This window comes from Prosopis cineraria, unplaced genomic scaffold (genome assembly GCF_029017545.1).
Source record: "Prosopis cineraria cultivar Desert tree isolate PC_DT_omini unplaced genomic scaffold, ASM2901754v1 PC9, whole genome shotgun sequence".
Taxonomy (NCBI): Eukaryota; Viridiplantae; Streptophyta; class Magnoliopsida; order Fabales; family Fabaceae; genus Prosopis; species Prosopis cineraria.
Window position 1 is genome coordinate 31,021,986 of NW_026555340.1, and position 25,620 is coordinate 31,047,605.

At 39.1% G+C, this 25,620-nt stretch overlaps 5 protein-coding genes across 6 annotated transcripts; 2 read left to right on the forward strand and 3 right to left on the reverse strand.

Annotated features, from left to right (window-relative positions):
• Window positions 1-327: 327 nt before the first annotated feature.
• On the forward strand, window positions 328-3,601 carry LOC129320144 (probable pectinesterase/pectinesterase inhibitor 51). Its single transcript, XM_054965363.1, has 2 exons — window positions 328-1,489; window positions 2,534-3,601. The coding sequence occupies exons 1-2, from the start codon at window positions 568-570 to the stop codon at window positions 3,229-3,231; spliced, it is 1,620 nt and encodes a 539-aa protein (XP_054821338.1). The 5' UTR covers window positions 328-567; the 3' UTR covers window positions 3,232-3,601.
• An 806-nt stretch (window positions 3,602-4,407) lies between these two features.
• LOC129320143 (UDP-glucuronate:xylan alpha-glucuronosyltransferase 1-like) lies at window positions 4,408-9,654 on the reverse strand. The gene is given in 5 exon segments (XM_054965362.1): window positions 4,408-6,603; window positions 7,133-7,743; window positions 8,029-8,238; window positions 8,952-9,032; window positions 9,217-9,654. Coding segments are annotated over 4 exon segments (1,920 nt in total). The 5' UTR covers window positions 9,020-9,032; window positions 9,217-9,654; the 3' UTR covers window positions 4,408-5,572.
• Window positions 9,655-15,043: 5,389 nt separating this feature from the next.
• Window positions 15,044-16,310, reverse strand: LOC129320164 (uncharacterized). Its single transcript, XM_054965408.1, has 3 exons — window positions 16,043-16,310; window positions 15,711-15,906; window positions 15,044-15,590 (listed from the first exon to the last, which is right to left on the reverse strand). Exons 1-3 carry the CDS (start codon window positions 16,190-16,192, stop codon window positions 15,136-15,138), a joined length of 801 nt encoding a protein of 266 aa, XP_054821383.1. The 5' UTR covers window positions 16,193-16,310; the 3' UTR covers window positions 15,044-15,135.
• A 950-nt stretch (window positions 16,311-17,260) lies between these two features.
• Window positions 17,261-25,303, reverse strand: LOC129320163 (uncharacterized). 2 transcript variants are annotated; one of them, XM_054965406.1, is made up of 7 exons: window positions 25,131-25,303; window positions 23,970-24,055; window positions 23,412-23,864; window positions 21,909-22,121; window positions 21,709-21,823; window positions 19,507-21,592; window positions 17,261-18,701 (listed from the first exon to the last, which is right to left on the reverse strand). In XM_054965406.1, exons 1-6 carry the CDS (start codon window positions 25,218-25,220, stop codon window positions 21,479-21,481), a joined length of 1,071 nt encoding a protein of 356 aa, XP_054821381.1. In that variant the 5' UTR covers window positions 25,221-25,303; the 3' UTR covers window positions 17,261-18,701; window positions 19,507-21,478. The 2 variants fall into 2 exon arrangements, with proteins under 2 accessions (XP_054821381.1, XP_054821382.1); XM_054965407.1 differs by lacking the exon at window positions 17,261-18,701 and having other exon boundaries at window positions 21,232-21,592; window positions 21,696-21,823.
• LOC129320165 (protein MKS1-like) lies at window positions 19,541-20,457 on the forward strand. Its single transcript, XM_054965409.1, has one exon. It carries the CDS (start codon window positions 19,541-19,543, stop codon window positions 20,165-20,167), a length of 627 nt encoding a protein of 208 aa, XP_054821384.1. The 3' UTR covers window positions 20,168-20,457.
• Window positions 25,304-25,620: the final 317 nt, after the last annotated feature.

Consider the following 25,620-nt stretch of genomic DNA (forward strand, 5'->3'; position numbering starts at 1 on the left):
AGATTCAACTCTTATTTTAAATTATTCAGATCATTTTTTATTTTTTCAATACAGTTCTCAATGTTCAGACCAAAATTTTCATTCAAGCTATTTAGGTTCAATTTTGATATCTTAATATTTATTAGTTTATTAAATATTAAAGTAATAATTTTATAATAATTATTTATTATTATAATAAATTTGTGGTTTAAAAAAAGGAAAAGAAAAAAAACACTGCCAAACGGCAGTGTTTTGGTGCTGAGCACCACGGTGCTCATCCTCATCCGAAACTGAGTCTGTGGCTCCACTTCCTCTTCCCAACTTACCCGGCTAATCCCGTCAACTATCTCTCTCTCAAAACTGATCACTGACACAAAACAGGCATAGCCAGACCAACTCAGTTCCGTTTAGCATTAACCAACGAGCACCATCCACTTTCGGGATATCCCCATCAATCTCTCACAACCTCACTCTTAATCAACACCCCAAAAAATAATGCTGCCCTCACAATGCCGTCCCTCACCTTTAATCATTTTGTTCCCTCCTACAATTTCTACTACTCTCAAATAATATATCCACTCAATCCTCATGGCCTGCTCTGCTTTTTTTACCATCTTCCTTCTCGTCTCCGTCTCCTCCTCCGCCGCCGCTTCCTCCTCTATCCAACGCGCCTGCTATGCCACCCGCTTCCCTCCAGACTGCCTCTATTCACTCATCACCCGACCCTTTAATGACCTCCCTCCCGATCCCTCGCCCCTTCAAATCATCCAATCCGCGATCGCCTTCTCCGCCGACAACGTCAAGACCGCCCAATCCAAGATCAAGTCCATCCTCGACTCCTCGTCCGACAATGGCGACTATCTCAATCGCACCATGGCCGCCAAGAGCTGCTTCGCCATCCTACTTAACTCCGAGTATCGCATTTCCCTCATCAAGAACGCCCTCCAGAGCGGCAGGACCAAGGACGCGCGTGCCTGGATGAGTGCTGCATTGGCCTACCAGTTTGACTGCTGGTCTGGGTTGAAGTACGTATACGGCAATGACGCCGCCTCCATCGACGACACTCTGTTCTTCCTGGACTCCCTCACGAGGTATTCTAGCAACGCGCTGAGCATGATGGTGTCGTACGACGTGTTTGGGAGCGACACGGCGTTGTGGAAGGAGCCGAGGACAGAGCGCGACGGCTTCTGGGAGGCACCGTCGGGAAAAGAGAGGGGGTTTGGGTACAGTGGCGGGTTTCCGTTGAATTTGAAGGTGGACGTTACGGTTTGTGAGAAAAAAGAGAAGGGGTGTTACAAGACGGTGCAGGAAGCCGTCAACGCGGCTCCGGATAACAGTGAAGCGAGATTTGTGATTCACATAAGAAAAGGGGTTTATGAGGAAACTGTTAGGATTCCGATTGAGAAGAAGAATGTCATATTTTTGGGTGACGGCATGAGGAAGACTATTATCACTGGATCTGCACATGTAGGTCAGCCTGGAATGACCACCTACAATTCCGCTACCGTTGGTGAGTTTCTGTTACGTCTTTATTTTCGTTTTCTGAAAAATTAGAATTATCGTTTTCCGTCCTTTGATGCAAACTATGTGGTAGGAAATCTGGTGCAAATTAGTAAGCAACTTAGCATGCACATCAGGTCGACTGTTTTCTTGTGTTGGAGCTTAGCTGCTTCGTTTTTTTAGGGTGCTCTTGTAGATCTGCTAATTGTTTTGATGGGTCTTTCAGTCTTTGATCTAAAGCTGACTAAATTGCAACGAGAACTTGCTTTATATATCTTCCTTCTGTGTTCCCGTGATTACTTTCACTGGAGTCTGGACATTGTTCAAAATTCTATTAGCAGATCTTTGACAAATTAAATACAAGCAATTGTTTCCTTTTTTTTTTTTGTGGCAAGAGAGAAGGCTGGCTATGTAATTCATCGAACAATTTGTTTATCCCGTAACATAAAAAGAAAGAATTTCAAGTTTTCATGATTATTTAAAATTTACAATAATTAGTTGCTTTTATAGTTTAGAATTTTCAATGGCAAATACTATAGTTTTTATATATATCAAAATTAAGCTAGTCTATTAAAAAAAGGTTTATTTTCTTACTTCCATGTAGGACGTTAGGCGCGATTGTATCTTGGAGACATGTTACACTTGAACAGATCTGGTAAGAGATGCGCTAGGACAAGCAAGAGAAGAGAAACACAGTGGGAGAGAGCGAAAAGTAAGTGCCTTTCTCTTGATATAGGATCTTAAGTTTCTCTCCTTGCTTAGAGAGAAGGAACGAGAGTGTTTCAGACAAACTTGATTGCCTCTCTCCATCTGAGCCCTTCTTCTGTGTCTCTTCCTCTCCTCATTTTATTATTTCTCCGAGCCCGTCCAGTCAGGCAAAACTACTGAGAATCAAGTTACGCTAAACTTTTTTAAGCCGCCGAATGTGTGATCCTAGTGTGGATAATTAATGCGAGACTTGGATCATCTTGCTTTGAACATATAGAGTCATGTGTTAATGATTATTTTATTATTTTCACGATCTTTCTAACGAGAAAATTAATTACATGGACAGGGGTTCTGGGGGATGGGTTCATGGCGAAGAATCTAACAATCCAAAACACGGCAGGACCCGATGCTCACCAAGCAGTAGCCTTCAGATCAGACAGCGACCTCTCAGTCCTGGACAACGTCGAATTCATAGGCAATCAAGATACCCTATATGCGCATTCCCTTCGCCAATTCTACAAATCGTGTCGCATCCAAGGCAACGTGGACATGATCTTCGGTAACGCGGCTTCGATTTTCCAGGAGTGCGCGATCCTGTTGAGTCCAAGGGGGAGCAACTCAAAAACAGGGGAGACCAATGTGGTCACGGCGCACGGGAGATCAGACCCAGCGCAATCGACAGGCTTTGTATTTCATAAATGCGTGGTGACCGGGACCAAGGAGTACATGGCACAGTACCGTAAGAAGCCAGAGGTGCACAAGAACTTCTTGGGGAGGCCATGGAAGGTGTACTCGAGAACGGTGTTCATTCATTCTGTGTTGGAAGCACTCATCTCGGCCGAGGGTTGGATGGCCTGGGACGGTGATCTGGGTCTGGACACACTTTACTATGGGGAGAGTAACAATGCAGGTCCTGGTTCTGACAGGAGTCGGAGAGTGGCCTGGAGCAGCGAAATCCCCCACCAACACGTGTCGTCATTTTCTGTTGACAACTTCATTCAAGGAAGTGATTGGATTCCATCCTATCAGCTAAGTCATCGTTAGGGAGAAACGTAGCCGGTAGGAAGGCTTTCATTATTAAGGAGCGCGACGCATTTTCAATATTGGCACGGATTAGAAATAGAATACCAAACCGGGACTGAGAGCTTTTATGGTGGTAGATGATTTTGCTGGGAAGTCATCGAATGCATCCCGAGTAATGGCTTTTATTGAAGGTCCTCCAATATTTTTAAAAAATACTGTAAGTTTCATTATTTACGTTATGATTGTACGCAGAAGCATGTGTTCACATGTTGCGATCACCAATGCATGTATCTGTAGTGATGCAACGTTGAAGGGGTAGATTACAATACTTGCTATCCAAGAGAAATATGGATATAAGAAAAAACAAGGGATGGAAATATGGGCACCGTCACTTAGTATGATAACGGGTATCGTTGAAGCAGATTAAGTTGATTAGTTTTTGCAGGAGACGGGGTGTCTGCTTCCAAGCAAAATAAATTAAAGGTGTGGCGGTCACAGCAGGTCAATCAATAATAATTGAGCACGGCCACCTTCGCTCCGGGAAGTTACGCATGCCATGTTTATGTGGGATGTCTTGATATGAATGGCCTCTGCCATGGAATATTAATAGTATATAATTAAAGGTGATGAGTGATCTTATACATGAATGAAGTGAAGATGGATGAACGGGAGAAAAGAATTAGCAAGATAGTGTAAGGAATAAGACAAAGGAAGGAATGTGCAATGGATGGTACTTATGTGGAGAGGAAGAGTAGTCATGGATGGAGGGTAGTTGATTAATTAGGGTTTGTATGAGCAGGGCGCCCCAGCACTTGTTGAGACTGGAGAGGTCTTGATGAACACTTCAAATTGTTTTAAAAAAAAACCTACGTCAAGTTAATTAATTAATTCGCACATGCCCCTGTCTCTTAAATGCACCTACAAGAGTGATATCATTAATTAAATTATATTTCGAAGAACCCAAGAAGGCAGAATTGTATGTCAAACATATTAGTTGGATTTCTGGCTGTTACCATCTGTGATTTCACATCGCACTAATAAATCGGCATTGAAATCTAAATCGGTGACAGGGAATGAGAAAAGAAAGCACGTGGGCTCTAGGTTTGAGTGTTTCCCTCCTAGGAGGTTACTTCCAAGTTCCAATACCACTCATGCATTTGAAACGAGAATGGCGAGGACACTATTTATAACTATTTAGGCATTGAGATGACTTAGCTTTTCTTCTTAGCTTTTCTTTTTTCTTTCTCTGCCTTCTTTGATTTTTTTTTTTTTTTACTATCCTCAAAATCTTGTGACCTTTATTCTAGCACCGTGCAGCGGGCGACTCAATATAATAGATTGATATCAAAAGCTCAAAAAGGTTCCTTTTATTTCATATAATGCATGAAGCCCCGCGTACAGATCGTATCATGATTGCAGGTAAAACAGAGCAGGTTAACTTTTATTGCCTAATAGCCAGGCAATACAAATCCAATATTATCACTTGTTCCAAATAGACTAATTGAGGTTCAATTTGGATACTGATCCATTGTGATCCATCGGCGTGTCGCGCACGATAGCAAACATATCTGAGTCACCCTGGCAGAGATTATCTATCCGCTTCTGAGTCACCCTGCATGCATTGCGCAGGATCTCTCTGCAGCTCATCACTACTAATATTTTTATTACTTGGTTTATTGGAAGTCGGCCACGTGTTCTCTGACACCTTGTGGTTGAAGCTTCCATGGTCAATAACACCGTTAGAGTTTTGGCTCCCTCGTTAACTAATTCCCAGGAGGGCAGAAAATGCAACCCGCCAATACCAAGTCTTCAATACCCCACGTTAGCTAATTTATTAACCAGCCCGTTGCAGTTTGACAAGTTAACAGAAATACAACCGGACAAAATACAGGTTGTACTAATCCGTAGCCTGTCGTGAGTTAGCTCACAACTCGCAGGCTGACTCATATTGCTGTGAGGACACAAAATTTTTTATAAATTAATTTCGTATTGCTATATAATGTACATCTCCAGGCAATCCAGCCATGAAAGGCTGGATCACGGAATCTTCCGAGAGGTGATAGCAGGAAGTATCATTTGGAATGAAAAAGTTGTATTTTCACTCAAAACTTAATAGTCCCATTCATTATTTTCTTGCCTTTTCCTCTTGTCAAGTTTTGAAGAGTCAACATCCGAAGTCCTTCACTTGTACCTATAGCAGATAGCAAAAACACACAGGACAAACTCGAGGATCACTTGGGAGAACCAATTATTTTTTCCTTATCTCTGAGAAAGTCCTCTCAATATGAATCGATCATTTTAATGCATAAACATCGAAGGAGGAAATGTCCTTCATCCCATTTTCCTAACAATAGAGAACAAATCATAAAGCAGTAAGAGGCAGTGTGGTGATAGCAGGGGGGGTTGAGGTATAAGATTCATCGTCGGTCCAATTGGTCTCTCCCCAGTGTCGTAACATGTTTTTCCAAGAGCACAGATTATCTATGCATTTCTTCAAGCGTCCATCTTTAACCTTAATTCTCCAATGCCCGTCTGTGTAGTTTGCTGTCTCTGCTTGCCTTCGATCCCACTCCAACTGTGCCTTCTGCTTCGACTTCAGCACGTAAAACTGCTGCAATGCTTCAGGCATTGCATCATGAACCTTCCACCATCTCTGGTGCGCGATATCACTCGCAAACTCGTGAAATATATCAACGTTCCAGTTACAATCGTAGTCACGAAAGCACAGCCATGGCTTCATACCTAAGTACTGAAGCACGTATAGGATTGGAGGCTCTGCACCAAATAGTCTGGTTTTCATTTGCTTCTTCTCTTCCTCATCACCGACCCAGAAATGCTTCAGGAAGTTCATGTGTCTTGGAATTCTGTGCTACCACGTGAATATTTCGTTTAAATATCCTTGGTCACCGCCATCGTAGGACTCGATCTCGTTGATATGATCCATTAGAAATTGGAATGTGCAGTTGGATGGGTCAATGACCATGACGCCTGAGTTGAAGAGTGTGGCATTGTTTCCGGTGGCTGTAATTTGTGGCATTCCAAATAAGAAATCTAGGTTTCTTAGAATAAGCAAGTCTGCATCGATGAATATGATCTTGTCGTAATCTGTGAGCCGCCATAATCTGAACTTGCTGTAGTTCCATTCATTGTAAGCATCTTTTTCAGCTTTTGGGTTTCTGATTCTCTGGATTGTTCTTACTTTCCACCCTGCTGCTTCCAAACCACATCTGTGGTAGCCGCTGATTGTGTCGTCCACAAGGATGACGAGATCTCGAGCTGATCCCGACATGCGAATGCTTTGTGCAGCAGAAATAGCTCCACACACGTAAACATGAGCTGAGTGAAGAATTGTTGCATAGGCTTCTCTGTGGACATTTCCCGTGTAAACCAGCTCTGCTTCCAGTCAGTTTAATTCAGTTCATATCAGTATGATAAAAAAGAGAGAGAAATTCTTAACTCAATTTGACATAAAAAGATAGATAAACTAAACCAATTATAGGGGGACATGTCTATTCACTATTAATTTGGTTACTGGAAAACCTTTCAGTGAAAACATCGTAACAAGAGCTTGATACGATGTAGGATAATCACATTGCAAATATGGTTTTCTCAAAATTTAACATGTCCGTATGAGCATGATAAAGCTTTTTTTTTTTGGCCTGGGGTTCTCCACAAACTGTAGTTTATAACAGCCCCTCTTAATAGGATTTTTGGTTCTTGTGCTGGTATGAATTGAATTTTAGTGGTATCATCATGTGCAATGGGAAAGCAGGTTAAAGAAGTCAATGATTATGAAACAGAGACATTACTGAATGCAGGTTCATGAGTAGTGCTGTGTCCCTTGTCAAAGCCTATTGAAAAGCTATTATATCCACTGAACCATGATGCAATCTGTGTCTCAAGTTAGTGTGGCTTGAATTACCTTTTCCTCTCATCGGAAGTGCAAGTTCACAGGATCCTACAGGGAGCTGGACTTTTTGTCTCAGAACACTTAGATTTGGTCTGTATAACCAAGCATTCCCTTCATGTCCAACAAGTTCTTTGCATGTAAACAGATTTGGAATTGGAAAGCTATTGGTAATGAAAAGGACATGTACAGAGTAATTGCCTTTGAAAGAGGCTGCAAGACCAGCGGCTGCCAGCTGTAGGTGTAACCTAGCAACATCTCTAGACCAGTTCCCTCCATTCCTGAAAGGAAGCTTCACTGCTATAAGATTAAGCCTTGTTCCCGGAGATCGGAGACTTGGTAGAGAAGGGCAAACTGGAACTTCAGTTTCTTCTTCCTCATCAATCCATTCTGGGTAGAGGGACTCCCATGTCACATTTCTTGCAGCATAGTCCAGGTGCAATACATGGTGGGTGGCATCAGGAAATTGCTTCTCCCACTGGTCCAGTTCAGTCTTATTGAAGTTTAGAAGGCCAATCCCTTGAAATTCATCTTTCTTGATCAACTTCCCAGTAATTTTCAATACGTTATCCCAGTCGATTTCTAGATTTGAAATGTACCGAGAATCTGAACTACCCCATATCCACCTGCTCACAAAATTTGCCTGGCATTATGATTATATCTTAGGAAAGCCAGAAGATATAGGACGATGCTGATTCAAATAAAATCTCTTTAGAAAGAAAATTGTTACTGCATCATCTATTCTTGGACCACACTTAACAAATAAGTGAAAGTCAACCATAAAAATAAATGACTTTAATACAATGGGGCCCTGTGAATCATACATGACAGATAAAATGGTACATCTATGTTTGGTACCTGCCACGTAAAATGTTTTCACTAATACAGGCTTTTATAGGGTATAATCATACCGAGAGCTAGAGCTGGATAAGTTGTTGGCATTGTAAAGCTCCGGAGAGTAGATGAGCGTTTCAAAAGTTCCACAAATGATTAGTAACAGGATGAGCTTCAAGAAAGAGAACTTGCATCTTGAGCTCCTGTCTTGTATGTGCAAGTGGAATGGCTTCTCTAGTTCATCTTTGAGTTTACTTCTTCGCAATCTTCGTTTGTACAAGTCTTCACTGCCATGTAGAAATCCAACATCTGATTAGTTTTTATACGAATACCTGTAACGAAACATTGCTGAACAAATAATAAGGCACTGGTGATGCTGAAAGAGGTATACATATTTGCCAAACTTAAAAATGATTGCGAGTTCAGACTGACATAAAAAATGGTTGCTGGTTGGCTTCCTTTGAGTTTAAATAACTAATATTTTTAAGATAAAACGTCTTTGTCAAGTCCTGAAGCTCTGGATAAAAGTGCGAGATCACACAAAAAGTTAACTCTATGAACCTACTTTGTGCTGAGAAGGATAGGACAGCACTAAAAAAATAAAAAAATACTTGAAATCATAGTAGGTGCACGGAACTAAATGAAAATCAGATCTTCTTCCAGTTTCACCCGTTGGTTAAACAGAAAGTTTGCATTATAACCTCGAACTGCAATTATTGATGTAAAATAAAAAGATGGATCCTATAGCCTATAGGGTTAAAAAAATAAACTTTAATGGCCAAGAATTAATGCACAATAGTGCCTATAGTAACATGTTACATTCGCTTCTGATAAGCTTTGGTGAAGTCTCTGCAATAAATCAAGCACGACATTTATGAATGTGGAGATGAGAAGAGAGAGGGAAGAATGTGGAGAGATTACTAACATGGATGCAGTTATTTTCATGGTACTCACAGGAGAGAAAGGGTTAAGCAAAATGTGGAGAGATAAAGGAACTGACATGGAAGCAGAGAAGCGGTGCCTAGCTTCAATGGCATGTGGAGAAGCACCCATTATTGCACCTCTCATATCAACATCTGATCTACACAAAGAGGAACCAACTCTTGTAAATCTGAGGCGTTAAAAACCAAGTAACAACAAAGAATATTGTCCAAAGCAACGGTTCAAAAAACAGTCGACGTTCCAAGTGACCATATCAGATTAGTTTTCAAACTAGGGATATGGAAACTGGAAGTTGATGAAGTAGGGAAGCAAGTATATAATACAGGGATCCAAGTGTTGTAATCCTCAAATGGCCAGAAGCTGGTGAAATTCTAAAAACCAAGTAAAAGTTGGTATTGAAATGTAAACAGAGCAGCAGGAAAATGTGGAGAATCAGACAGGTTTTGGAGCTTTAATGTGTGAAGAAGTGAGAGATGGGAAGGGACTCTTGGCATAGTTGAGGAGTTTGAGTCAATATAGACACATTAACTGAGTAACGTCTTTCAGAATATCTCTTTTTTCTTTCACTTTCATTCTTGCCTCGGCTCACCAACTCTGCTTCGTCTCCTAATTTTCATTCTGTACTCCTTTTCTTTTACGATTCATCATCAATTTGAAGAACCCCGGGTGAAAAGTAAAAACCATCTTACTTTATACTCCTAAGTGACAAATGATTATGTAACCCTAACATAAAATAAGTCACAAGGAAACATGCAATACATCCACTTTTTTGTCGTTTGAATGGCTGTAGCATTATCTAGAGATAATCAGAAATTTTCACCAACAATCAGTTTATCAATAGGATTCTATCGTGTTTACATTTTGTCCTTTTCATCATCCTATGTGGTTAAAGAGAGATGGAGATTAATATATTCCTATCTTTATTTATGGGAAATTTTTACAAACACTTGGTACATTATGTCATTCGTATTCCATCCAATAAAAACATGTAATTTAAATTGCTTTAAATATAAATTGATTCTTATATTGATGATCATTGAAAGAAAAAAATAAGAAATTAAAGAAACAGTCTATTTTAAAAAATAAAGTTTGTTAAAATAATGATATACAAGATTTTATTTAATTAAATTGGTGCAATTTTATTGGATGAAGTGCATATGATGTGATGCATTAGATCCATGAAAAAAATTTATCTTTTATTTATTTGTCCTTTTCCCTTTTTTGTGGATGAGGTAATGGATAACTTAAGATGGATTTTAGAAGTTAATTATGTTAATCTCATAACATTTCACAAAAGTATCCCATATATATCGCACAAAACTTTTATCCTATGGGCTCATTATTTATCAAAGATGTGAAATTTTGTAACATAAAGGGAAAGAGTGAACTTTGAATAAAATAATTAAATTGATATTAAATTCATGGAGATTAGAGTCTGGATATTAGGTTCATCAAAAGTTTTTTTTTTTAAATGATCTTTATTAGTTAGAATAAACTATGAGGCCAACCTATTTTCTCTTTCCATGTAACTTGGCGGGAAATCTTGTAGTTTTTTTTTTAATCTGATTTTTCATATTTAATAGAAGCCTTGAACAAGTAAAATTATTGTCAACGCTTTACTAGTTTAGTATCAGGGCCATTACTCTCTTTATAAAAAATTAACTCAATAAAATATACAATGCATTGTTTATGTGGCCAAGACCTTCTCAAAATTCTTCAGATGTGGGACAGAACATTAGACATCATATTATCAAACTTGGTTACCTGTTTTTGAGTTAGGCACATCTCTCTCATTCTCTTTTCTTAAATTTCATTTCCATAGTAGGCAGGAAGACTCTCATCATTTCAAGGGTTGTAAAGGAAGTTGATCTTCATTTGAAGGAACGCGGCGACCACATCATCAGCACCTAATCAGCTAACAAAGACAATTCTATTCATAAAAAGATTCACTATTTCATTATGCATTCATTCTTATAGCATAAATATTGATTAACCATCTTTCAATTTGAAGATATTAGTTTAAGTGTCATTTTTATCAACTATTTCACCAAACTCCTTTGGTTTATCCCTATCAGCTGATACCGTCAATGCTACAGCAACAAGGTCAATTAATTGGCATTAAAAATACAAGATTTCTAATGAATCTTGCAACAGCTGACCACTTGTACTTTGGCTCTCTTTTCATTGAAGTAAAGAAATATAGTGGGGGAAAAGTATTGAGAAAAGCACATTTCTTTTTTACAAAAGGACAAATGAAAAATGTTTGAAAACCCATTTCATAAGACATGGCTGGTGCTATTCCAATGGTCATTAATTATTACTCATGTATAATGATCATCGAAATCTTTTAACTATGATTAAAAATACAATAATGTTAGACACTTAAACTAGAGATAGAAGAAGCTATATCATAACTGAACAGACTTGCCACGTATCCCTTGTTACTCCATTCCATGCATGAGAATATACCCTATTAATGGACGACAGATCATTAGGAAGTTCTTCCTAGAACATGACACCACGAAAGACTGTCTTGTACTGCAAGCAAAGCAAACTCAACGATAAGGTTCTGATCACAAGACTGAATGAGCCGCCCTGCAACTGGCAACAGTTAGGGGCTTACTGCTCGTGAGTGAGATGAGGTAGATTAGTTTTTAAGGGCTCGGTAAAATCTTTTTATCTGGTGAGTGGGTAGGAGGACCACTTGGTCCACTCCAAAACATATCCATTTGGGAGCAGTAAGAACCAAACTACCAAAACTGAGGAAAAAATGATGGGGCTATGTTGTCCCACAATGAAGCGTGCGCAAGAAAGGATGACTGGACCAAGAAAAGTAGCCTTCCGATGCGAGAGTTGGTTCATTCGGTTGGTCATTCCCTGTTAAATAATGACAGTAAATGAGCTGAGATTTAATGTTTTAACATCAGACAGCCATAATGCTGGTGGCTGATCAAACCAAGAACGGGCAAAGTGCAATTTTTTGGAACAAGAAGCTTTGTTAGATGTTTGTTCAAGCATGATCTTTTGATCACATAAAAACCTTAGTGAGAAATTGCCATTGGAGAGATAAGAAAAAGGTTCCAGATTTTCTTTTCCCTTCTCTTTCACAATTTCATTTAATTCACTTAGCTGAGAACACTTTTCACTGAAAAAAGAAAATAACATGCAGAATCAGCATCGCAACATGAACAGCCATCGCAAGTGAAGTCATTCAGATTTTTGTTCTTTACCAGATGCAAACTACCTGATGAGACGTGACCTAGTCCACGGATCAAGGGTAGCTCTCTGTGGTGGTTGAGGAGTTGCTGGCTTTGACTGCCTATGCTCGATTTGTCGGTCAATGAACCTATCACAGAGTCTATACAAAATTACAAATAGTTCCATAAAAACGATATTTTCATGTCCTCATCCTAAGCAAGCCGTAGCCCGTAAGCATCGATGGTGAAAGTTATTCACTGTCACTGTGACATGATGGGGAAAGACGGCAGGACACACAGACACGAGAGAGAGAGAGAGAGAGAGAGAGAGAATAAAGCTCTGGTTGGCCCGCATATCACAACTAATAGATAGATTTAACTGATTGCCGTCCAGTCTCATCTAGCTTAAAAACTGAACTTCGCGATCCGAGCCGTGCTTTCTTTATATTTTAAACACAAATCAGAAGAAGCTACTCAACGTCGGTTACTAAGCAGGTCCATCGGCCATAATAGTTTAACTCATCATAGAAATTAATTAAATTTGATAAAGTATGAATTACAGAATCTGTTACACGTAGTTTTAGGGAACAATGAGCGTACAAAATAGGGGAAACAGAGGAAAATAAGAACCAAAATAATGGGAGTCTGTTGATGAATTACTCGCTTAGCAATTTTCCGTCATCCTAACTCCTAACCCAAGAGAGATCACCAACAAATAAAAAAGTAGGCTCTCGTAATTTAATATGGGAAATGCGACGTAAAAGTTGGATCTTGCATGAATAATGAACTGGGTCCTCCAATCCAGGCTGCACCATACCATCCGCAAGTCTTCGGACTTCTTTCGGCGACAACTACAGTAAAACTACAAATATCTCAGCGGAGATCGGAGAGGGTCTGGTCAAAAGAAGTAAAAGTACAAATAAATCAGATGGATACATACACGAATAATGAACTAACACTACTTCGAAAAGAACAAAACTCGAGCCAGAGAAAAAAAAAAAACAAAAAACAAATGTATCGTGGACATTCGACGACTATTATCACCTATCAGAGAAGCAGTCAGCCGAGCGAGCCTGCACGAGGGCAAGACCCAATCTAGTCGATTAGGACCATCTTCAATTGCTTGGGCCTGATGTTAGCCCGTTATGTTTTCGGGCTCAACATAATACAGTTTCAGTTTTTGGGGCTACTCGTTGGGCCATATAAACGACGTGGAAATAAGAATTCTCGGAGAGCAGGGTAACAAAGAAATGGAGCAAATGGGGTGGTATTATATTTTCTCAGTGGAAATAATGAAAAAGCACAAGTGGATGGACAGGAGACAGGGGTGACGAGGTTGTCATCTTATCTCTCTGAATTCAGATATGGCATAGACGTAAAACAGGACGAGGAGATGTGCGTAAAATGATAAGGGCGGAGAGGGAAAGTTGGTAGGGGATGGACCATTTTGATAATTGGAGGAGGATATGGCCATGGAAAGTGACATGTCTCCTCCTCACCCATGGTTTCTCGTGCCACTTGTTTTTCCCATTGCCACCAGTTTTCTTTGATCCTATTTCTTTCCCGTTTCCATATTTATTTCTTGCTGTTTTTCCATATCCTCCCCTGGCTTTCTTCACTCCTGTCATTATCTGTCCCTTCACGTCACTTTTGGATAACGTTTAGATTCATAACATTTACGTGCAGCGTTCAGAATTATTAGAAAATAAGAAGACAAGATTGGCAAACTTGTGACTCCAGCCTTCAGTTATCGAAGCGTTTAACAAAAATCATATATTATATTTTGATAGGAACTAGCACTGTGGAATTTGTAAAGAGTAATAATGACATCGGCCAATTGTCCCTTTCGTTTCTTTACTGGGGTTCCTAAAATCTTAAACAGTAAATTGGGATTTCTGGAACAGAAAAGGGACCGGTGAGGCTTTGTCACCACACAGTGGCTAGCATTGCCAGAAGCACCGAAATGCTGAAAATAAGGCCCACCGCATTAAACACGAACCAGCACAGAGGATAATTCTGGAACCAGTTCCAGCATTCTTATTTCCTAGTTCAGTGATCTGCTCAAGGGAATGAATCCCCTCTGAAATTCGTGTCTGATCTCTTTATTTTGCTTCAATGCCAACATAGGAGGACACCAAACACTTGCACCGTTTCTCGATTTTAGGAGATGAATGGAGGACAGAATACAAGGTGCTTGAAGCTATCAATCGAGCTCACTCTTTAAGCAACCTGTTTTCATGCGCCTAGGCTCTTTCAGTTTGTTAAGCGATCCTCTCACTAAATGTCGTGCAAGGAATTAGGGAGAAGGAGTACTTCATAGGTTTTTTCCCTTTTCGAAGCTACTCATTAATGACAAGTTTTAGACTCAAAAGGTGCGAGTGGAACAGATTTTTACTCTACAACTTGATGAAAAAGGCAAAATGCATCACCTAAACCAGATTGATGCCGTGTCACTTCTAACACACAGCTTTAAGGGGAAAGATTTTCAAAAATTGCAACTTCTGGATTACCTCGTTTGTTTATTTAGAGCTCAATAAAAACAGCTAAAGATAGAAGGAGCAATATATATGATAAAGCTTACAATAAATTACGTCATTTTATAAAAATTATAAATATAAATAGTATGGCTCATTCTTCATAGTTTGCGCAGTACATAAAGATATATCTAATTATATCAAATTTCCATCACTAGACTAATGAGCGCAAAGCTCAATTAATAGATGGTTGTGTTAGCTTAATTAATAATCTCAGGTTTGAACTCCAGATATGCTATTGTATTAAAAACTTCATAGAAAAAATTTCTCTTCCTTTTGGCTTGATACCAAAACAAAAAATCCCCTACTGCATATAGGAAAATCCTCACATGATCTTGTGTTTTAAAAAACAAAAACCCAGGAAAAAAAATCAAGGCAAAAATCATGGCTAACTTCTGTTAACGAATGACTACTAAAAATTATCACTTGTCATGATCAGGGCTTGATTTCAATAATGGAGATTACAAACAATATCAAAATTGGACGATCACCAAAATCAGAGCCTCTTCACCTAGCAACAGTTTATGGTCAAGTCAGAGAACTCTCTGGATAACCCAGATCCCCCAGCCAAGTCTCTTTTCCTGGGTTTCACTGTAGGAGGTACCCACTGGCCAATTTCATCTTCGCCTTCTGCTTCTCTAGCATCAACACCTTGTGTGCGAGGCTCTTCATGATGACGCCCACAAAACCATTTGGATTGCATATAAGAAGTGGTTCTCCATGGGGGCACGTGCAGGCCCTTCTCTCTGAAGGACTGTTTAGCAGCAGAACAAAGCAGGGAGATTATCCTGCTCAATTTGTTCTCCGTCCCAACGAAGATCACTGGGAGTGATTCTGTCATTTCTCTGTAATATTGTGTTGGCCTTGCAAGTTCAAATTGGGACCTGAAGTCTATGTCCACTATAAGCCTCACTGGACTTCCATTCTCGCCTTCCGTAATATTCACTTCAACATATTCATATTGACCTGTTACATAATCCAGAAAGAAAGTTAAGAGAAATTTGATCGATCTTTCAGTAATACCAGAGAACCAAGGAATCAAATGAATAGGTTAATTTAAGGAGATGGTGAGAGAGGGAAACCCACCAGCAGGACATCCTAAAGAGGTGGCCCAACATGTGTGGCACAGAGAAGCATCGAGGCCCTCCATTTTCAGCTTCAGGACCAGCCACTTCCTAGGACTAGAAGTTTTCTCAGCATCCCTCCTTCCTCTCATACGCTTCAAGCTCAACACATAGTTCCGAACCTTAGCCTCAGCTCTTGTCTCGCTCCTTAGGATATCCTAAACTCCATTGCAGCGTAACAACAACCAGAAAATTAGGAAGCAGCATATCGGAGACAAGTATACAGTCAAAAACATGGATGAAAACTCAGCAAGAAGCTTCAGAAACTTTGAAGTCCTTGGATTTGTGAAGTACCTGCAAAATATAACATTGGGTTCGATGAGTCAAAGAGCGACACTTTGATGAAGTAGAATTTGCGGGGGATGACGACTCAGATTCTATGAAGTCTTGGACCATTTGAACCAGCTGGTCCTCCTCTAAGCTACCCATGTCTCTGTCCTCCATGGTCAAGCAGAGATCATAGAAAAAGAAAGAATGATATACAGGGGTCTTGAAGGGAGGAATGCGACAGAGAATAGTGGGAGTTCTCGAGAGGAAATTGTGGGAGTGGCGGTGGAAAATTGCGGCTGCTCTCGTTTATAAATCACATTTTAAAAAATTTATTTAATATCATTTATAAATGATGGTGTATTTTTTAAATAATATTTAAAAATATTTTTTAAATTATTTTTTAAAAAATAATATGATATTATTTTTTTAATTTATTGTATAAAAATATATTTAAAATTTATACATTTTTATTTTTTATATTTTTTTATATTAATATTAATAAGATTGATAAAAATAATTTATAAAATAGATGGAAGGAGTATAAGGTGAGTCATGACAAGTGAGGCCATGATAAGGCAAAGCATTCTGATTTCTGATGTGGACTTGGTGAAAGTGTTCTGTAAAACTTTGAATGCAGAAGATGTTGTGAAAGGTACATTGTGTACAATATTATAGGGCCACAAAAAGGGATCACCAACTCTTTAGAAGCTGATGTGTTTCAAATTTAATGTATTGTATCACATAATTAAATGAGTAATGTGGCTGGTTTGTTTAAATTTTTATATTATATTTAGATATAGATTGTTAGTATCTTTTGAATATTAAGTTTATCACCATATAATCTAATAAAAAGATGTTACTCATCAATGAAGTTTACACATAAGTAAAATTTTACGCGATGTATTTAAAGTATTTTTTTCAATTAAATTAGGACAAATATGTTTTACACCCATCCTCTTTTTTCACGTATTCTAAGTGGATAAAAAATATATTGAATATATAAATATAAGCATCTAAGTTTTGCTCTATATATCATGCCATTTCTTATGCTTTAACACTTGATGTAACGTGGAAATATTTAATTAATCATAATCTTAAGAATTATTTTAATGTAAGTTTAATTAAAAAGAACAAACACTTAAAAATTGCCACATAAACATTCTTGAACTAAAAGCACTTCTCTCGTGATGGTTTGAACCCATGCTCTGCGATATTTCACATTTTTCATAGAGTGTGTGGAAATTAATAAGAACCTGAACATTTAAATTGGCTTTACACAGCAAATATATCAGACTTGTTAACATTACATTTGATTTGCCTGAAATCTCAAGTAAATCTTAGTTATTAGGTTATGATTGCAAGGGAGGTCCAAAAGCTAAACACATTCGGTTCACTAAAGAACAGAACATGAGACTCATGAGGTGAAGCTAAAGCGACCCGAAACATTGAAAACAGAGTATGAAAGAAATTAAAAAATTGTTGATGGACGTGAGGATGATTCCTACCCATGAAAAATAAATAACGCAGATCAGCTTTACGACCTTGTGTTTGGCGCATCTGCTGCTTCCTGTCACAAAAATAAATATATAACAATTACCTGAGAATCCCCAGTCGTCTGTTTGAGGTCACAAGTCATAACTGAACTCTACAAGGCTAAGCAATGCTGTCAAAGCAGAATGCAGAACACAGAAGCAAGGCAAGCCGTCTGTTTCGGTCCTTTCCTTGGCTGTAGAAGAAAGCCTCAACAAATTATGGTGGAAGTAACTATGGATGGCATTGATGGACGGAGCCATAATAAAACATAAATATCTCAAAATGTCACCTCAACTCCCTCCACTTGTTGCTCAAGAATTTTGAGGTAGCTACAATGCTCACACCATCATGTTCATGCCACAATCTTCTTCACCCCATCCACTAAACTTTTTTTCTTTTGGTAACAAACGGGGCTAAGCCCACTCAAAACGAAACATTAATGCACAAGATGAGGGTCCTAAACTCCCTCGGCATCTCGGTACAGCAAATAGCCAATCTCCTTGCAAATTGGTCCCTAAACCCAGTTTTGACTTATCACCTGTCTAGATGAATCCATTCAAATTTCCATGATGGTAGAGTCAAATAACTGTCCATTTATTTGTTGAATAGAATCCAATTGTGTGTGTTGGGCTTGTGGACTTCTAAATGGACGGACCCAAATAAAAGTCCAAGAGCACACCACTTTTTGACTCGAGAATTAACTTTGGATAAAGAGATAGCTACCCATTGTTTGGCCTCCTTTACCTTGGGCTTTAAAAACAGTTGCTTCTCAACCTGTCTGAAATTTCCAGCTTGTGACAGCTTCCCAGGGTCTCAAGTTGTTTGTTACGAGCGTCAGAGATTAAAGGATTGTTGATATTTTTATTAAAAGAAAAAAAAAAGATTGTTGATATTTCACTAACCGCTTTCACTAGATCCTCTTGTTGGTCAAGAGATTGTTGCTTTTGTGAGAATATGTTGTTGGAGCAATGGAGTTCAATTCAAATCAATCAAATACCGCAGCCATTAGTTAATCCGTTCATTCAAAGCACGACCCAAAAACTTCAAGTAACTTAAAATCGCTTTACTCGTCACAAATGCAAGTGTTGAGCTTGTTCCAATCTTCTCGACCGCTTTCCGATTTTTGTTATTCTTTCCGCAATTTTGTGTTCTGCACGACAACAAAATTGGTAGATCAAGATTCAAGTCAAAACCCAAGTCAAAATACGAAAGATAACAATTCTTCTTCTTCTTCTTTTCCTGGCAAAAGGGAGACATAACCAGAAAAAGGATTTCATTATTTATATGATATAGTTTTAATATGAAAACTAGAACAACCCCCCCCCCATCGGAGGGTTTGAAAATCTTCTTTCAATGAAGACGAAAACAGAGAATTTGGAAATAAATGTCAAGTCCCATGTTTACGCTCAAGCAATAGTTGTATATTTGTATATGAATTATTATTTTCTTTGGGCTAATATCAGTGTTCCTTAACATAAAATATTAACGTGCAGCATTTAATCTTTCTTAACCTTTTAATAGAACACTGACAAATATTTATTGTTTTCACAGACAACAAACTTTTTCCAGGCCGAAAAGCGAAAATAGAACAGACAACGGCAATAATTTACGTCTCGGTAATCTTCATTTGAAAGGACTGCAAATTTTGAATGTTATTGTGCCGGAAAAACGCATTGGCTATTGCACAATGAATACTTGGCCAATGAAGCATTTACTAGTGCGTAATTAACTCGTCACGCAGAAATAGGTTACAATGGGAATACATATCTTAAGGCTAAAACAAGGTGATATTATATCTTATTACAAAAACAAAAATGGATGCAAAACTTCAAAGTGGGAAAAGTCTTTGCAAGGGCGTGTATCTCAGTCAACAAACTCTCGGAAAAGTCAATAAATGGGCTTTAATGACTATAAATTTCGTTGGTGGAAAAAATTCATAAAACATGATACCTAACCTATTAGATTCCTCTCTGATCTCCAACATTCATCATGAATCCGCCGGGGTTTCCCGCCGGCGAAGGTGCGCCTCCCCCGTCCAGAAGAGAGCTCCAACTCCAAGGCCCTCGTCCCTCCCCGCTCAGCGTCAGCAAAGAATCTCACAAGATCCGAAAGCCGCCGCTTCCGCCGCACCCCCACCATCCGGCGGCGGGGCCTTCCCGGCAGCAGCAACCGCAGCCGGTGATCATCTATTCTGTATCTCCTAAGGTCATTCACGTTCCCGTCGACGACTTCATGAAGGTCGTGCAACGTCTCACCGGCCCGTCATCCCCTTCCTCCAGATCCGGAGATGTTTCACCGGCAGCAAGGCTGGCGTCGATTGAGAAGACGAGCCCGTCTGAGAAAGAAAGGTTTCAGAATGGAGATGAAATGATGGATCTCTTGGAAGGTGTGGAAGTGAGCCAGTTCCACGGCATATTATCGCCGACACCGGGAACTTTGCCGGGGATATCGTCGGATATGTTCTCACCGGCAGCTGATCCAGAAACGCTCTCGTGGTTGCACGATTTGAGCCCGTTCTGGTCAGCGAATAGCTTCCTGGGAAGCCCATCGGGTTTATTTTCGACGTCCATAGCTTCTCCGCTTCCGTCACCAGACGTCTTCAGTATCTTTGACTGAGTTGTCCTCCTTTTTTTTGTCCTCCTTTTTTTTTCAAAGTAAATTTTTGGGGTAAATAAGCTTGGTTGTTGGAAATTTGGAATTGCATGAAAGGCAGCAAAGAAGCTGCCAGAGGATCTAACATTCGCCGACTTTTGTCAGAGCCGGGTTCTTTGGTCCACAGTTATCACGGTTATTATTAGTTATTACTGACTCCTGAGTTTGTGGATTCTATTGAATTATTGATCTCTCCCTATGTAATTTTGTAATTTGCGATTCATATGATGATGATGATATTTCAGTTTTAATTTCCCCGGATTGCCTTTTTTTTTTCCCTTTTTACTTTTCCATGACTCCTAAACTATTACATTTGATGATGAATGATATTTTTGTTTCAGGGGTTTAAAGCAGGAAGATGAGCATCGCTCCATTAGCACGTTGAATACATATTTATTGTTTGCACCAAAAATCTAAAAGGGAGTTTGGTGATAATAGTGCTAATGTTTTTCTTAAGAAACATAAAGTCATTAAATAAATATATAGAAGGGGGGAGAAATTGGCATGAGAGTCAACACAAATAGATAGTGGTGGCGTTTGATAATAATCAGAAAAGTGGTGTTGGAATTCGAGGAAGCCATTGTAGTGCTTCTAGGTAGCAACCGGGGTCGATTCAAGAATCAAGACAAAATGGAGATTAGAATTCTAGAGTCAAAGTAAAAGCCGAGGCCACAGAAGCAGCAAAGGAAAGTTCAACACCTGCCAGGGTGGCATGGTCCTGGCTATGTGAGACAAGTCATTTGAAAGAGTGGTTGTTTCTTTTTTTTCTCTGTTTTTTTTTTTTCCTGCCAGAAGAGAGGAGTGGTGGTTTCAGAGAAGACTTCCGCGGCCCCGGCAAAGCAAAGTTGAATATAGCATTTAAAAGTAAGCAAGGTAACGCTGCTTTTGTTGGAGGTTTTCATTCTTCTGCATCTGACTTTCTTTCAAGATCGTTATTGGCAACATGGATCTTGAGGAGGCTCGTTCAATCCTTTCCTACCGTCTTATTTTTATTTCCCACCCGGCAAGGTTTGGTAGTACAACGTTAATTTGAGAGCCAGAATGTCAATTCATGAACGAAGGGCATGGTTAATGATGTCTTTCTTACTAAAATTGGTAATAAATAATTGAAAGGCATGCATGTGCATGCGAGGGAAGTTGCAACCTCTTCTTGTAAAGGATTCTACTGTTCACTCTATCACTAGAAAAGAGAGAACGTGTGCGTGTGTGTCTTGCGGTGGGGCATCTTTTGTTCCAGCATATGTCATTCTCATTCGGCATAACGCTCACTTCACTCTAACCTGATACAGATTCATTTCCCAATGTGTGATCAGCTAGTTGCACACCCAGTATCTTCACTTGATCCTTTTTGCCTGAAAACGCCCCACAGATAATACTTTCCACGCATTCCTGCAATGCAAAACAACACCACGCTCACATTGATATTAATCTTACCCAGCAACAATATAAATACTTGAGTGTTATCTTATCAATCTGCATTTAGTCAGCCTACGCCAAGTTTCTACAGGTAATACGCGGGAAGAAAATATGAGGAGCTCCACGTTGTGTGTGATGATTGCCCTGAGAGAAAGATTTTGCTCGATCATATCCCTCATCACCCCATCAAAAACCTTCTCGTCACTGATCAGGAAAAACACTCATCTCAGGAATTTTAAACAGTTGGTGGGAATCAAGCACTAGAGCGGAAAGCAACGAGAAAACGCACCTTTCACATTGTGGAAATATATAAAGACCAATGCTATCGTTACTAGGAGGCGACCTCCGAAAACTCGGCGGCCATATGTCAAACCTTGAAAACAACTTGACGTCAACGACTGGGGGCAGACCACTCACAGTAGAATGCACTTTTGAGCAGGCTATGACTGATACATGCGCGCCCACGCCCAGGACAATCGCCTTGTTGATTCTCAATTGCCCCCTGTCAACAGTGAACAAAACTCAGCATGGTTTTCCCCCCTAATGATGCGCAAGACTTACCCTTAGACAGAAATTTAATCAATCTTGAGTATAGAGAGTATTAAAAATGATTTTCACTAAAAGTATTTTGCTTCAATCACAAATCAAAGAGCTTGATAAAGGAGAAACGCAAGTATATTTTTTGTGCTTAATTTGCAGTTCATACTAAAAAAGTAGCGTGTTTTAGAATTTTTATCTGACAAAATATAATAAAGGGAAACCTCTACAGAGGAGAACTCTAGTGTGGCCCTTGACAAAGACACGATTTAAAAAAAAAAAAAAAAAACTGGCTGTCCTTGTTTTAAATTCTTATAATTCAGCTCCTAAATCATTTCAATACCCACAAAATTATCGTTCCATTCAATCTCCGTCCATAATTTAACATCAAAACTGCCACTATTAACTCGAATATTATAATACATGCTCATTTGGCACTTTTAACTTCTAAGTGGAAACAATCCCCTCCGGTCAGCAATATACTTGGTTCTGCATTAAATTTTGGACGGAGTTAAGATAGAACGAAAACACTATGCAAGCTTCTAAATATTTAACATACCAATTTAACACGCGTGTGTATTCAGAACCAGCAATTTTTTTTTTTGGCCTACAAATGAAAACCAAATTACATTTTTTTTTTTCAGACAAAAAACTTCCTTTCAGAAATTCCAAGCGATTATCATCAGGCTGATAAGTGAAAAAACATAGAGATTTCCAAATACTTTCACTTTCTGGTTGACTTTCAAAATAGACCCCACGCTCCAGATCGGACTTGATTATGGCCTAGAGTTGAAGAAAGCCCAACCACAGATCAGAAGAAGACACTGAACTAGAGCTTAACAACCCATGCCACAACCCAGTCACGATATCGGATTTGGACACAAAAATTAAACTGAAGTCTTCCCATTACCCTTTCGTTGAGAACAATTCCAAAGTTTGGGTACCAAAATAAATCCCCAAGTTTGAGTCCAACGAGACCGCAATTAGACTTCGCCCTAACTCCTACCCAAACATGGTCTTAAACGACTCCGTAAGAGCGCTGTAAAGCAGACAAGCAACACTACTGTCTCAACAAAAGACACAGACTACAGATTAGATTCAAACATGTGCAAGTGCAAACTCCTCCGCAACGACTAATTTTCAAAACAAGGGATTGCAGAGTGATGAAAAATTAAGACCAGTTAAATTCCCTGAAATTCCATCCAAACAACATTAATACAATCGCCGAATTAGTAAATACAGAACAGAAGTATACCTCCAAGCTGGAGAAGGTACTGGTTCGGCCTGGCTATATTTGCTACATTCAGGATAAGGTCCGTCAATAGATCCACTGTTCACAGTTTTAGTGTCCGCATATTTCTCAGGGTCCGATTTCGGCTGGTGCGACGGAATATTTGAAGGACTCGTAGGTGTTTCACACTCCTCATACAAGAACTTCTCGTCTTTAATGTCCAAGTGTCTTCTCTTCTTAATAGGCAATTCTTGATTCTCATCGGAAGATTCTGCCTTACACGACTGGCCCACACAGGCTTCTTCATGGCTCTCCCTATCGCTTTTCACCCCGTTATGTTTAGTTTCAGTGGCTTGACTTATGCGTGCACTTCTCCTCAATGGCGTCGATCTACATTTGGCATCATTTAGAGAGCATTCCTCACATTTCCAGCTGATTGTTCCGTCGTCGTCTTTATGGAACTTCCCTATACAATAACTACGCATATATACATATAGATGCATAAAAAACCAGGCATGTTTCGCAAATAATAAGATTACAGACCCAAAAAAACGGGCGCACCATTCTTGCGACACAGTATACCTGTGATTAGCAGAAACTTGACACTGTACACAGTATATGAGCCGCTTCAAATCTCCTTTATCACCACATGTTTGACAGATGTCTGTCTGAAAATATTATGAAGAGAATTACACCAACACTTTGTAATACCATGGCATGTGATGAAGAACTAATTTGGAATATTCATGACAACGGTAATAGTGTGCATGTTGTGTAGAAACTTGGATGCATTCTAGTGACTATTCAGTCAGTAAAAGTAGAAAGGGTAAATTAAACCCAAAAAAAATGTCAGGGGTAAAAGGAAATATAAAAGCCATGGCCTTATAAAGCATTGTTCTTTACATGCTTAAGGAGGAGAAAATTAATTAGTGAGTCCTAAAACAGCGTCAATAATAAAAAAATTGAATAAGTAGTCAAAAAAGGTGTGTATTTCAGTATATTATCGGTCAACGTTTACACATTTAATTTTTTATTCGATATATCTCAACAGTAAATCATGGTCTATGATCAGAAAGATAACTTTATCTTCTGTTGTTAGGCCCAACTTCATCTTCTTTTAAATTGATTGTATAAGATTTTTTTTTCAAAAAATTATTTTTTTCCAAATGAATAATCTTTTAATTTAATAGTTTAAAAAAGATCTGACAACCTGAACTATGATAAGATGATTAGATACTGATAACTAACATGATAACGAATCAGACTGTTGTTGTGATCTGCAGATGCAGAGTACAGTGTGAATCCAACAAAGGCAATCACGCGTTAAAAAAAAGAAGAAAGAAAAGAAAAGGAAAGAAAAGAAAGGGCATGGAGATGGGTTGGCTCAAAGGCGCTTCCAGTGAGGAGTATTAGAATCTTTCTCATGGTACGCTTCTCGGGGTAGCGTTAAGTCCCCAAAAACAAATAGCCCTTTTTTGTTTGAAAAAAACCTAAATCGATGGTTAAGAAATCTCACGTTCCCTTTGCCGTATTACTACATCCATTCAAATTGGTCATAGCTAAGCAAACTGGATTGTGCATTGTTCCAACTTTAAAATCTGATTCCGAGGATCATGTAGAAGAAGGAATGGAATAGGGTTCCGTCCACCGTCCCGAGAGAAAACGACGGGATGGGGAAAACAGGGGGAATGGAAAAGTAAAAGCAAGGGAGCAGTAGCGACAAAGAAAAGGGGGAGGATGTACCTTTCCAGAATGGCGTTGAAGGAAGAAGGGCTGACTTGGACTTGAAGAATTGCAATTGCGAGGAATCATCATGAGAGTGATAAACAGCATTATTATGATACACCAAACAAACAAGATCCTCCGTCCCCCGCTCTCCCTCCAAACACTTCGCCTTTTTGGCACCCCAACCCCAACACCCCTCCCTGCAGGATCTTGTTAAAGCGGCCCCTACTCTTTTGTGGGACTTCTCTTGTACGGCCCACCAACCATCCGCCACGTCCCCACATAACACTACGAATCCAATATTTATTGGGAAATTTTCACTCCATGACCCTACACCAAACTTATTTAAAATCCACTTCATAAAATTTTAAAATATCAGTTCAACTGCTCTGGATGTCATTTAGGCTGAATTAAAATTGAAATTTTGAGAAAAATAATATGAATAACCCTAATTTCTTTGATCAATAACGAACAACTCATGTGAAAAATATGAACAAGAAAAATGAAT